This window comes from Rhizophagus irregularis, chromosome 5 (genome assembly GCF_026210795.1).
Source record: "Rhizophagus irregularis chromosome 5, complete sequence".
Lineage (NCBI taxonomy): Eukaryota > Fungi > Glomeromycota > Glomeromycetes > Glomerales > Glomeraceae > Rhizophagus > Rhizophagus irregularis.
The window spans coordinates 1,435,181-1,449,811 of NC_089433.1; the positions used below are offsets into that span (position 1 = coordinate 1,435,181).

Consider the following 14,631-nt stretch of genomic DNA (forward strand, 5'->3'; position numbering starts at 1 on the left):
TTTTTTAGTATTTTATTTTTTTACTTAGTAATACACTTGTACAAAACTTCAAATTTATCTTGACAAAAAAAGCTCAATATGATTTTTAGTTTTTTTATTTTTTAATTTTTCACTTTTTTTTATAGTTTTTATTTTGTAAGATTTCTGGACTAAAGATGATTTGAAAAGACATATCACTCAAAATAAAGCTTACTATAAATGTAAACAATTTAAACATCTTTTAACTAAATGAAAAACTGATCTAATAATATAAAAAAAGTTTATCAATAAACTTTATATTAATGAAGATTTTATTTTTTTTTTATTTACCTTTATAGGGATTGATATTTTATTATGGTAGTTAATTTACGTATTCATAAATATAAACTTCTAAAATATCCCATTCAACCAGCAAATATTTCTGATGAGCTAGATTTTACAAACTTTTTTTACAATAATAATTTATATACTAATAATAGGCTTATACTCTTTAAGATACTAAATAATACTATCAAAAAGCATATAATAGCTTTACAATTTAAAAAATATCTATACAAAGATTATCTCTGAAAAACTTTTACTAGTTTAATAAAACTTTTCAAATAACTTACCTTTTTCTTCTCTTTTTTTAAATATTGTTTATTTCTTTATTACCAATTTTTTTATCCAAATAATTAAGATTACTAATAAAAATACCTTCTAACTACTTTTGAATATTATCACGTTCAAAATTAAATATGTTTTTTATTATATTCTAAAACTTGCTAGCTATACAATAGATATGGAAAATCACTTTTACTTTAAGTATAATAACAAAATGAAACAACTATATTGGAATTTTGCCAAATTATATGATTTAATATATAGACTTATGTTTAATCATAATTATGAAAATAACCTATGTAATTTCTCTTTAAATAATATATTTAGGCTTTATATTCAGTTATTTCTAATTAGAGACTATAATGAATGTCAATTTCTGATTGACTTATACAGTTATACTTACCGTTTATGTACTTTATAATATATATTTATTTTTATTTTTCTATTTTTCTCTTTTTTCTTTTTTTATTTTTGTTTTATTTTATATGTTTTCATTTATTTTATTAATAGATATAGCTTATATATTTGGAATTTTAAGTGGAAAATTGATAGACTTTTAGTGCTGCTATCAATATATGTGAAATTTTATGTATATCTGATAGAAGGAACTTATTTTATATCTAAAACATTTTATAATATAATGTAACTATAACTTTCTTTCATTGCTCTTTAGTATTCTGCTTTATTTTAAAAAATAAAATATTTAATAATAAATAAATAAACTTTTTAAACCTCCAACAATATAAAAATATTTATATTTAAAGGTAAATTTATTTCTTATTCTGAATGAGTAATATTATTATTTACCTTTATTATGTAATAAACATTTTGATTAGCTTATTTTTGATTGGCTAATTTTTTTAACTTTGAATTTTCAGTAATAGCTAAAAAGAAAAATCTGCAGTATAGCAAATCTTTTTTATAAAAACATTTTAAATTTATTTGTATTTTATTTTTTTGAAAGTTTATCATTATTAATAGAAAAATAAAATACAATTGTTTAAAATAAAACTTTACAAGTATTTATTTTTGATATAATTAATATTAATAATTATGATAAAATTATGGAAGATAAAAAGATAAAGTGAAAGAAATAAAAATAATGAAGAATAATAAAAGTAAAGAAAAAAAATAAAAATAAAAAGCAAGAGAGTAAAATTGAAAGAAAAATAAGAAAAAAAAGAATAAAAATAAAAACAAAAGAAAAAACAAAAGGAAAAGAAAAATAAGTAAAAAAAGTATAAAAAGAAGAAAATAAAAGAAAATAAAAGAAAATAAAGAAAAACTGAAAAGAAAATATAAGGGAAAAATGAAAAAGAAACAGGGCAAAAGAAATAAAATGAAAGAATGAAATATAAAAGAAAAAAAAATGAAAATGAAAACAAAAGGGAAAGGAAGGGGATAAGAGGAGAAAATAAAAAGAAAAGGAAATTAAAATGAAGAGAAATGAAATAAAATGAAAAAGAACAAAAATGAAACAGAAATAAAATAAATAGAACAAAAATGAAACAATAAAAAGATTATGAAAGGAAAAGAAAATGAAAAATTATTAGTAATAAAAATGAGGAAATAACAAATAAAAAATAAAAAACAATAGAAACAAAACTATTTATTTAAAAAGAATTGGCAAATCTAAGAAAAAGAATAATTTGAGAGTTACTGAAATCTAAAATAAAGAAAAAATCTAAAAGTCTGAAACCTGTAAAAAATGAAAAGGAAAAATCAAGATCAAAAATAAACAATAATAACAAAACCCAAAAATAAAAAGAATTGAAAAGTAGTAAATAAAAAAATATATATATATACTTTAATCATAAAACTGAAAGAATCCATTTCTTTTTTTCTTCAAATAATAATTTAACAAATAAATAAATTCTAAATTTTGTAAATTAAGTTATTAATATAATTATTCTAAAATCAATTTGCTTTTATTATAGATAAAAAACAGTAAATTCTGCTTGTATTAATAGGTTAGAAATTATAACTAATATAATCAATAAGCTTTATTTTTATTATAATTATTACCTTAAATATGCTTTTAGAACTATGACTTATCAGTTATTACTTTGATAAATAAGAACTCAATTGGATTTGGAATGGATAATCTCCAATTAGTTCAATAATGCAAGTCCAATAGTCCCAATTATTCCATCACTATAAACATGGAACGTCAACAAATTTTTCATGTCAATTATACTGCGTCTTGCATTTCCTTGACAAATTACAAATGAGTTTATGTATATTTTCCAAACACAACACTATACAGTATATGGTAAAGCTGAAAATATCTTCGGGGAGAATGCATGTATTAAGGAAATGTCTGTACATGGTGGCAGTTATTTAAATTTGGATTGAACTTGACAATATGAGATTCTTGATAACAAAAGATACTTATTTAATGGTACTATACCTTGCATGTGGTTAAATTTTGGATTTAAAAAATTATCATTATGTAAATTTTTTTTTTTTGAATAACCGATTATAACCAGCATATAGTTTAAATTACTGTACAAATCAGGATAAACTATTCGGATAAAGTACGCGGCAAGCTAGAAAATCTTGTGTTACGGTTTGGAGCAAAAATTTCAAGGGGGCAATATATTTATAGGAACTATATTTAGCCGCTTTTATGTAGCTTTTTTAATTGGGTATTCGAAAAACCGTAGAAATAGATGTATTTAAACGGCGCTTATGAGAATTGAATTGATGTCAAACTTAATTTACGTAATTTCATTCTTTTATTCACTCACTATTCTCCCATCTTTTTTTTAAATATGAAAAACTTCTGCTTTAGAAGGTCGATTCCCGATGATGAATCCTATCAGGAATATAATCATAATAATACGTTTCTAGTACCCGAAATTGAAAGACAAATTTCTCAAAACATGTACATGTCAAATCTATGGAAATCAAATTTCTCTTCCCCAATCGAACAAAAGCTCAAAGTTGGAGGATATAGGATTCTGGACGTCGGGTTAGTAACCCGAAATTATCGTTCGTCAATTTACAAATATTTTCAATTTCTTTTTGTAACCTTCAGATGCGGTTCAGGGACTTGGCTACTCGAATTAGCTAGGATGTACCCTAACAATGAATATTACGGCGTTGACGTAACTCCGTTATTTCCAACTGATAACTTACCAGGAAACATCCGATTTTTTATTGTAAATGTACTTTATGACCTTCCTTTCGAAACATTTACATTCGATTTCGTTCATCAACGGCTTCTGGTTCGAGATTTTAACACTAAACAGTGGAAAAACATTATTGGAGAATTGGCAAGGGTCACAAGACCGTACGGATTCATCGAGATAATGGAAATGGACCTAGCTCCTTATTGCCAAGGTCCAACTACAAAAAAGTTGTTCGAAGCGTGTAAGTAATAAAATAGAAGCATTTCTTTTTTAAAACTAAAAATTAAAAATTTTTTTCTTTATTTAGTCCTCTCAGCAATGCACACCAGAGGTATTAGTCCCATTATCAAACCATTATTGCAAAGAATGTTGAAATCTAATAGAAGCCTCTTTAATGTAAGAACCGAAGCAAAAATATGTCCTATCGGAGAATGGGGCGGAATCAAGGTAAGAAATTTTTAAATTTTATTCGTTCTTGAAAAAAAGAATTATAATAATAATATTTTTTTTTTTCATACAATTTAGTATTTAGAGATTGGATTACCAATTTTTAAGTTGATGAAAAGGAATAACCTTGAATTTATGAGTATCACTCCGACCGAGTACGATAAGTTACTCCGAACTTATGAAAGAGAAGTTTATGAATATGAAACTTTTATAAAAACATATAGATTTTATGCTCAACGAATCCAGCCTAGTTTTTATCGACAATCTTACATTTCTAATATCGGCTTTTCGAAAATATAAATTGCTTAAAAAATGTGTACATTTTTTTTACACATATACGGTATAAGAAAGATTTCTTTTTATATTATAGTTAAATTTTTTTTTGTGATTCATTTTATTCTTTCTTAGTAATAAATATCACTTTGTCGAGAAATATGAACGTTTATTTAAAATAATTATATTAAAAAAGGAAAGTCAGAAAACTGGTGATCGAAATATAATTTTTTTTTTCTGCCACAAGTAAAATTTTACAAACTAACACTAATCAAGCCAGCCCGATGCGATTCAGGAATATTTTTTTATAAGTAAAATATACCATTGCATCCATCTCCAGTTTGTTTTGACCTGCTTATTCAAACAAACTCATTTAATGAATCATGAATCATCTATTAAAGAATCATGATTATTAATATATATTATGCATATTTGGATAATTTAAATATCGTCTTATTTCCTTAGACGTAGAAACTTCAATACTTATATCATCAGCAACTTTTCTCCTATCGTTATTTGTTGTTTTGACTTGATTTGATCTCATGATAAATTATATATAATTGGTTCCGAATTTCAGAATGTCAGCTATAATTATCAGGAATATACACATAAACATTTATCCGCTATTATTGAGATTTTAATATGAATGATTTATTTTTGTAAACTTACATGTGGCTAAAGTCTAAAGGATTTAAAAATAAATGCATAAAAACGTATTATCCGTACGACATTAATTTTTATCAAGATATATGATACGCTCAAGTATTTATGATGAAATGAACTATTCTATTATCGTATTTCGAAAAGAATTCACTTATATATGTGAAAAATAAGAGACTATCAGAAATAATGAGCAATTTAAACCAGGACCATTACCTATTTATATCATAAATGGACAATATTAAAGTTATATACAGCATTTGATAATGGGTTAAGTAGATTTTATTTTTTTCGTAAAATAAAGATTCATAACGATGCACGTGATTTATTTCATGTTACTCAAGAACATTTCTCCAGCAAAAATAAGAAAGTTAAATTGCTTTTTTTTCTGACTTATTTTTTTTTAGCAAATTGTATTCACAGGCAATTATTTGTTATTATATTCTATAATCTTGAAGATTTTATCGAAACAAAACGAACCCGCTTTTAAATAATTAATTTTAAAAGAATGAAGGAAATACAGTAGTTAATAAAAATATTAATTCTCGTGGTCAATTTGATCCTAGCAGATTAATGTTGGTAGTGTGACTAACACATCAAGAATATCTTTATAATTCTTACAATTAAATCTTTAAAAACAAATACAATATAAGTGCTTTTTAAATCATAACTATAATTAATGTAAAATCTCGCTAAAGTAGAACCACCTCGTCTGTTATTTTCAAGTGTATAGGTACGGCTCGCTTTTCAAATATAATAAAATGAAAGAGAATAAGAGAATCAAAACCACATTAGTAAAATTAAAAATAAGAATTGATATGTACGTTTTGGTTTACCACAAAATCCTGACACCCACAATCTTGACAGTCAATAAATTCTAAATCTCGACAATTTGCGTGGTTCCGTAACCAATTTAAATCGTTGCTGAAAAATTTGCTTAAAGAATAAATTTCTAAATCATTTGCTTTAATAATTGTATTAAACTTTACTTCTTGCGTTAATAATATAATCATGTATTTTTCCTAAAAAAATTTCCTAATTTTAGGAATTTTATCAGAATTAGGAAATTTTTTTAGGAAAAATACATGATTATTTGAATTTCGGGATTTTGGAATTGTCGAGATTTTGTACCACAGTACCAGGACCAGTTGAGATCGGGATTTAGGACGGCACCCGTACTGCATTTTAGGGGATTAAATTTAAATTATTAATTAAAGTTTTAATAGAGTTTTGTTTGTTTTGAACAGTTTTTGCAGTTTATATCTATATTTATCAAACTTTTTTTAGAATTAATTGATACTCTTCAAAATTTAGGAAAAAAAGGAGGTTGAAAAATAGTACCAAACATGCGTAATAACAAAAATGTTTGCATTTCCATAACATTACAGTATACATGATAAAATAACATCAGACTTGTGCTCAAATAATTCGAGTTGGCTCAAGTCACTTTTTAATTTGAGTCGGAATTTTTTTTTGACTCGAATCAGAGTATAAATCTAACTTGAACAACAGAACTTTAGTTTCTAGATCAAAGTTAAATATTAAATTATGTGAAGTTTATTAACTGAATATAAATTATTTTAAATTAAAATTATAGATATAAACTTATGCTATGGTGCAGTCAAATGAGAAATCATTACATAATTGTAATAAATATAATGAAAGAATCACCAAACTATCAAATAAACTAATAAAAACTGAATTAAAATTTACATATGTGCTATTTAAAAAAAAGGAATCTCGTAAACTAATCTGATACTTTTATCCTAGAGTTAATCCAGCTTAACTCTAGCACCATTCCATACAGCCACAACCACCACAGTGAAAGTTGTCATTACCTTTGTCGGTACAGTTATCACATGCACAAGGATGATTACCTTCTCTGATACAAGCGTAGAGGTTGGAACCGAAGACGCAGTGCGTTACGTCTATATCTGCATGATCCTGGTATTTAAAAATTCCACAGGTAGGCAAATCACCGCAACCCCTTTTTTGTAAGGATCTCTTGATACCTATTCCGAACGTTGGTGAAGCGAGTATTAGTGCAATAATGGCCATTAGACATAAAACGAAGTTTGCTTTTGGGAAGTGCATGTTAAAGACGATGGAAATTATCTGTTGATGGTGAGGTATTGACAATAGTGCGAGAGAGTTGGCAAGTGTACAGATGATTTGCTTTTTTGAAGAATTCGCATTTTTATATCCACAATCCGTGACGGCCCACGTGTAGATTTATACACGTTTGCGCGTGAATTCATGAACACATTCAGAAAATTTGAGTTTTTTTCACTTTGGGTTCCCATTCAGCTTGAAGATTTAGTATTAATAGAGATTCATCATTTCCATTTATATTCTTTTCTGAATTTATTTGAAACAGAAGGTATCTTAACAAATAGTCTCGCTTACGGACCGTTTCCCGAATCAGGACATTTTTACCGACAGCCTAACGCTGGCTGTTGATCACGTGTTCGTGCATAACTCTGCATAACTCAGGCCAAACACGTCGGGAAAATGTTTTGTCGGGAAATCGTGCCGTAACCGATCTTCCATATGTATAACAATCGTTAATTAGTGAACCATTTAAGGAGTATAATCGATATAAAATAAAATAATATCAGATATAGTAAAATATGCTTTTGCGTTCAAGGGACGCGTCTAATAAAATACATATAATCCGCTTTCAAGTCTTAAAATTTCATTTAACTGTCATTTTTTCCTTCTTTCTAACAATGATCCAATATTTTATTATAATAAACTTGACACAAACTGCTATAAATCACTATAAATCGCAATACATTTCAGGAGATAATATTGTAAGGATGGATAAAGACAGTGTCATATATTACGAATATCCATTTTGTTATAAGTCTTAACCCCGCCCCACATAATATATAAAATCTTATGTTACACTATATATTCTTTACCCACCCCCTAAAATGTATACCAATTTTGCACATGATATACTGGGATGCGCTGTCAATCAATCAAATCAAAACTATATATGGAATTTTACTATTGAAGATTTTTTCATATTAAGCTATTTTATACTATATCAATCACTGCGCATGTAATAAAATTTAAAGTTTATGTATGTAGATCAAAATCGGCTAAAATAAATTTTATTGGTTAAAATTGATGATTTTCGAATCCATACTTCTGGCCAAAATTTGCTTAATTCCGGCCAATTTTATAATGCCGGCCTAAATTTGATAAAAATTGAAAAATGCAGTTCAAATGTAACATCACATTTATATAAAATAACTTTCAAACTAAATATAGAAAATAATACTTCTTGACAACATCTAAGAGTGTGTTGAAAAATTTCTTCAAACACTTTTTGTTTTTTAAGGTGGATCTTAACTAGAAGTTGGTACATTTTATTTGCTAAAAATAAGGAATAATAAGAAAAACTTGAAATTTGTCAAATATAGTAAATAATTTAAAACTCCAAATTAAGATAGAAAGTATTTTATATAATTTTATAACAAAAAAAAAGCTTAAAAAAATATTAATTCAAATAAATTTTCAAATAAACCCAGAATCTATAAAGAAAAATTTTCCTTTTTTTCATTATATTTGTATAATAGTATTAAAAATTCTTTATTATTTCAATGATTTTAATTACAAAACAAACTATTTTCTAATTTAAAAAACAATTTGAATATTAAAATAACAAAATTTCGTGATGAAATAAATAGGAATCTAATATTAAAACATGATTGGACAAAAGTAGATTTATTGAAAATAATGAAATTTTGTAGTTTTTTTTAATTTAAAACAAATATATTATTCAAAAATCTAATAATACTCTTCCCTTCTTTTTTTCCTATAATAAATAAATTTTTATCATTATTTCATATTAAAAAATAGAGAAAATTTGATAAATTCAATAATCTTATTAGGTGACCGACCTTATTAACTTAATAAAAGCTGTTTCTTTTGAAAAGTTACACCTAAAAACAAAATAATTATTATTAGTTAAAGGATTCTCATTAAAATTTATTGAAGTAAAAATTCTTTTTTTATTAAAAAAATCAATTTTTTTGTGTTTATACAAAAACTACCTGAATAACTACTATTAAACTCTTAGAAAATCTTGTTTCTCTTGCAAAATTACATATATTTTTGCTATTAAAACTATATATTTATCCAAACTTTTAAAAGAATCTCAAAAAAAGTTCATTTTTTAACGTAAACTTCTTGTATATGCGAAGAGAAAAAAAAAATTTCAAAAATAGAAATTAACTTCAGAGACTAGTAAAGCACATGATGTTCTATAAAATTACTTAATTTGTATGGAAGTTACATATTAAAATTGACGGTTTATCATAAAATGAAGTAACTCAAATATAGTTACATGAATTTTTTTTAATATGAAAATGATTTGCATATTACATGCGTGGTGATTGATATAGTTTAACTGGCCTTATAATAAATTTTTTATTAAACTATCATATTTTTATTTTTTAAATAATTCTGAATTTTTTTTGATATTATCATTTCAAATTTTGTAAAATAACTGCCTCTTCTATGAAATACCCTATTTTTTAAAAAAAAATTAACAATATTATTAATACTTTAAAAACAATTAAATAAACAATTTGACTGAAAAAAAATTTTTTCTTTAGGAAACTTTCAAAAAAAATGAAGTAATACATGTTACTTTAAGTCATTATATATTCATTCATATATTTGGCATTGCTTTAATGCTAATAAAACGTGAGTTATTTAATTTTTAAGTTTTTGAATATTTTAATGGGAAATGCCATGCATTTCAAAACAAGCCCCTCAACTTTATAATTTTGTCAAAATACATATATATTTATTATAATTCACCAACAACAAGTCGAGAGACTTTTCAACAAACTAGATTTAAAACCACATGCAAACATATCATTATCTCTTAAAAACATGTCATTATCTCTTAAACAATCAAAACTTCAGCTAGCATCAAGCAAGATTGAAGTAGAAAATTTGACAGCAGATCTTGACTTAAAGAAAGATACAAAAAAATATTCTATTGCAAAATATTCAGCTATCACAATTCAGAGTAGAAATTGCTTCAAATTTTTTTAATAATTTATTAAATATGTAAAAAAAAGCCCATTCAAATATTTGCCAATTTACAAATAATAAATTTATAAAAAATTAGTAATGTAATGTAAATTTTGAAAAAAATGCCAGAATAAACTATACTAATATTAGAAAAAAATCTTCAATAGTAAATTTTCATATGGTACTATATATAGTTTTGATTTGATTGATTGACAGTACACCCCAATGATATATTGTATACACAATATGTAAAAAACAATAAGCCCAAATTGGATGTTATCTATTTATTTTATTTATAAATTTAGTTTAATTAATGTAACCTACTAACATATACTTATATTTGTTTATAAAATATACATAAATATAATTCTATTTCTTTTTGTGAGTTGTTTTATGATTTCTAATCTTTCAGCTTGTAGACTTTCTTTTATGAGTTGACTATTGATTTTGTCAGCATACTGCAGATTTTCTTTTACAAGCTGAGTTGCAAATAATTGGTTCATCAAAATTTTCAGTTTCCATTGGAAATAAAGCATAGTTTTAAAGCAAAAGAGGAAAAATTCTTAAATTAAGGATCAAAAGGAGGAATTTTCTTGTAAAAAACCAGAATAACTTCAAATAGGTTTTGGCAATTTTTAACACATAATGAAGAGGTCAACTCAGAAGAAAAGGAGGAGAAAGATCTTAACTATGCTGATTTGGATTATGACTTGAACTACGCTAAAAATACAGAAAATTACCAGATATCCAAGGTCTTTAAACATGCAAAAAATCATGAGGAAAAAAGTTCCATAGTGGGTAAAAAACATATTTATGTTTTAGTAGAACTTTCACATAGAGCTGGCAAAAGATCAAAGTTGTTTCAGTTTAATGAATATGGTGATCTCATGATTATTATGTGTTTTTGGACCAGTCATTAAAAAGCTAATAGAAAAATTAGGTACGTGACTTTACACAATAAGTTTGCAACAATTGCATTCTAATGTGGAAATTTTTATTTCAGCTATAAAGAAAATCAAGAAAATTTGATGATCAAGAAGATTTGATGGATGAAACAGAGTAGTATGAAATTTTCATTATATTCAGATGATCAGTATTCTTGTTATAAATAAAAAATAGTAATGTATGTGAAATCAATACATGTATGTTAGTATTTTATTAAATTACATTATAGTGAATATAGTATGTTTAATAAATTGAAATAGAATATACATGCACATCTTTATTTTGTAAATAGATTATCAATGTCAAAAAAAGTTCAGTCAGCTAAACTAATAAATGGAGTAGCAGATGTTTTAAAGGAATTTATAAAATGTGAGTTTCTTCCTATTGCTTTACATTACTATCTAAAATTTTATTATTTTTACTATCCATAAACCAACATAATGTGCTAATGTAATAACTTCTATTTTGATATTTTCTTATAAACCCTTGAATCGTATTTTTTTGATTTTTCCTTCAAGTGCACAAATTTCCATCACTACATGGAGATATATTTTTGAATTAAATCCTTTTTCATCCCTTATTTGATCAAAAATTTGCTTGAATTGAGTCTAGACAGTTAAGCTAATATTTCTGAATACTATTGCTTACTAGAACTTTTAAATGAACTTGTAACTGGCTTGATGTTTCTGATTGGCTAGCATACTTAATTGATCAGTTTTGATTCTTCAAATAACAGCATTATTTCATTCTAAAGAACTTTAAGCCTTTGACAAAAGTATTGATTGAGATGAAATCAGCTATAAATCTGCCAAAGTTATTACAGCAATCTTTCTTTAATATTTAATTTAGCAGTTATGTTACTAACCATCAATAAGATTTTCTACATTTTTTTGGTAAAATCATCATCACATTTCTTAATTTTTCTGATTTTTGCAGTATTATTTATTGTAGTATAAAATAACTACTATTTTTTTCCTATTATATATAGTTTATGTGTTATTACATCATCTAGTATTTTTAATAAAAAAGGTATAATTCCTGTGATATAACATTGAAAGATCATCAAAACACTTGCCAGGTATATTTTTTTTTGGTTAGATTTTATTAAACAAATTTGGAAAAAAAATGAATATAAAATTATTTTAATATTTATTAGTAGTTTATTTAATAATTCTAATTCTACTTTTACTTCTACTTCTAATTCTAATCTTAATCCTAATCCTAATCCTAATTGATTAGATTATCAAGTAACATCCTTCTGTTAATGAATATACAAAAATTAATTTTTCAAACAATAATCTTGAATGTTTACGGTATTGGCCATCTGATATTGAAATTGATAATACAATTAGTATAGGTTATGAGAGAGCTATTCACCTAGCAAAATATTTGGAAATGACAGCTGTACCAGATGATGCTTATTATTTTAATATTCATAAGAGATTTCCAGATTTACAGCTTGATGATTTTTGGGATGATAATCCAAATCCTAGAATTATGGATAGTAATGACGAATTTAATGTGAATAATTTGTCAACTAATCAATGTATAAATCACGCAATATCTAAAATGAATATAAATCGAGAAGAAGAAATTAATTCTAATGATTCGCAAGTTACATTTCCGATGGAAAAAAATTATAATTGTTAGGTAATTGTTGAACTTGTAGAAAAATTACCTGACATTCCATGATTTCTAAACGGTAAATAATAACAGTAATTAATTCTTCATTATTTTATTGCTAATTTTGTATTTTATATTTATAAATAGATCCTAAATTCAACTGTAATTATATATTGGATGATGAATTAAATGTTGATTTCTTTTTGGATTTACGTCAAAGTCATGATACCTATACGAGTAGAAATCTTGAACGAACAAAAACTGTTTTTAGAAACAATGAAAATAATACTTTAGACAAACTTGATGTTAATATGGCCAGTAATTTGGTTTCATATTTAACGAAAAATGATGATTTTACTTTAACTAAATTGCGAGAAAATAGATGGAAGTCAAGTAAAAATACTAATAATAACACAAAAGGTAAACTAATCTATAAACCATTAATTGTTAAAGATGAATTTTTTTCACATTTTTTTCTATTTTTAGATCATCTACGTGTTGATAACTCTGCTTTTTTACCGTTACAAATTAAATCTTTTGTGATAGCTAAATTTGACAATACATTTTGTGTTGCTCAAATCATTGCTATGTATGAACAAAAGTCCTTGATGCATTCATATACTGATACTCCTGTTTCAGATCTCAAATCTCTTTCTTATGTATCTATGAAAATTTTCTTTCATGTTAATGGTGCAATTTTTCAGATACTAAAACTTCACATATTATTCATCATTTGGTATTAAAAAATGTTATTATTAGTGAAGAAGCATTAATTCTTAAAGGACAAGCAAAGGAATACTTTAATGCATTTCTTAAAAATAATAATAAATAAAATCTTAATAAATAAATATAATAAATAAAATTTTTTTTTACATAATTATTTACATATAAAAATAAAGTCATAATTTAGTTTTAGCAAATTAATACTAAATTTGTATACAATAATTCAATTTTTGGCGAATTTAACTAATTTTAAGGATAGCGAAATACCCATAATTTTGTGCAGATTATTTATGACCTATATATGTATTTTCTGGGGTCCTATAACGTTATATATCATGCATTAATAAAATACTAATCTCAAATACAATTTATTAATAATAAATAATATTTTATTTTAAAATAATTGGAAAAATTTTTTTTTATAACGATATAAATCAACATACTATAATAATATCATTACATAAAATTCTTTATAATATACCGATATTCTGATCTACTGATATTTTTTTTCTATTCTGACAGTATCGGTATATCAAAGTTTGACTGTATATGAGAAAATACCAGTCAAAGGCTAAACAAAAAAGACATAAGTTAGTATATACTATATACGAATGATAGATAAAAAAACACACAAAGAACTGAAAAGTTCTATCTGTAGTCATGATTCCATAGAGATAGTCAAACTAGGACCCCGGATATCTCCAAAACAGGTCATAAGTCACACTTTCGGCAGATTGGCCCATTTTTCAGGGGCTCAAAAAATCGTTTTTTGTAAATATCTCGGCATCCAGTGGTCCAATTTTGATGAACTTTTTTTTAAATTGTAGAGCTAAATGAGGGCTACAAAATAAAAAAAGTTCATTAAAATTGAATTACTGGATGCTGAGATATTTACAAAAAACGATTTTTTGAGTTTCAGCAAAAAGGGGTGTTTTTGGCCAAAAGTCCATTATGACCTTTATATTAGATATCCGGGGTCCTGTCAAACTCATCATCAAATGCCACAAATGATTTCCTTTTTTTCATGTTTGTATGGTGAGAACTTTCAAATTGCATTATATTTTGCATGAATTCTGTCATCAAATCCTTTTATTTTCCCTCAGTTAGTTATAGCTATCAACTCCTCATTGACGACATCTATGACTTTCTTGATTGCGTAATTGACTCGACCAGATGCTTTTTCACCTAT

The 14,631-nt window shown here is 25.0% G+C and overlaps 2 protein-coding genes across 2 annotated transcripts; both read left to right on the top strand.

The window, feature by feature from the left end:
- Window positions 1–3,356: 3,356 nt before the first annotated feature.
- On the top strand, window positions 3,357–4,463 carry OCT59_024855 (uncharacterized protein; the record flags this gene model as incomplete). The annotated part of the gene is made up of 4 exons (XM_025331759.2): window positions 3,357–3,556; window positions 3,623–3,957; window positions 4,024–4,163; window positions 4,242–4,463. 4 exons carry the CDS (start codon window positions 3,357–3,359, stop codon window positions 4,461–4,463), a joined length of 897 nt encoding a protein of 298 aa, XP_025183027.1.
- An 8,028-nt stretch (window positions 4,464–12,491) lies between these two features.
- Window positions 12,492–13,462, top strand: OCT59_024856 (uncharacterized protein; the record flags this gene model as incomplete). The annotated part of the gene is made up of 3 exons (XM_066134462.1): window positions 12,492–12,741; window positions 12,867–13,139; window positions 13,206–13,462. The coding sequence occupies 3 exons, from the start codon at window positions 12,492–12,494 to the stop codon at window positions 13,460–13,462; spliced, it is 780 nt and encodes a 259-aa protein (XP_065991711.1).
- Window positions 13,463–14,631: the final 1,169 nt, after the last annotated feature.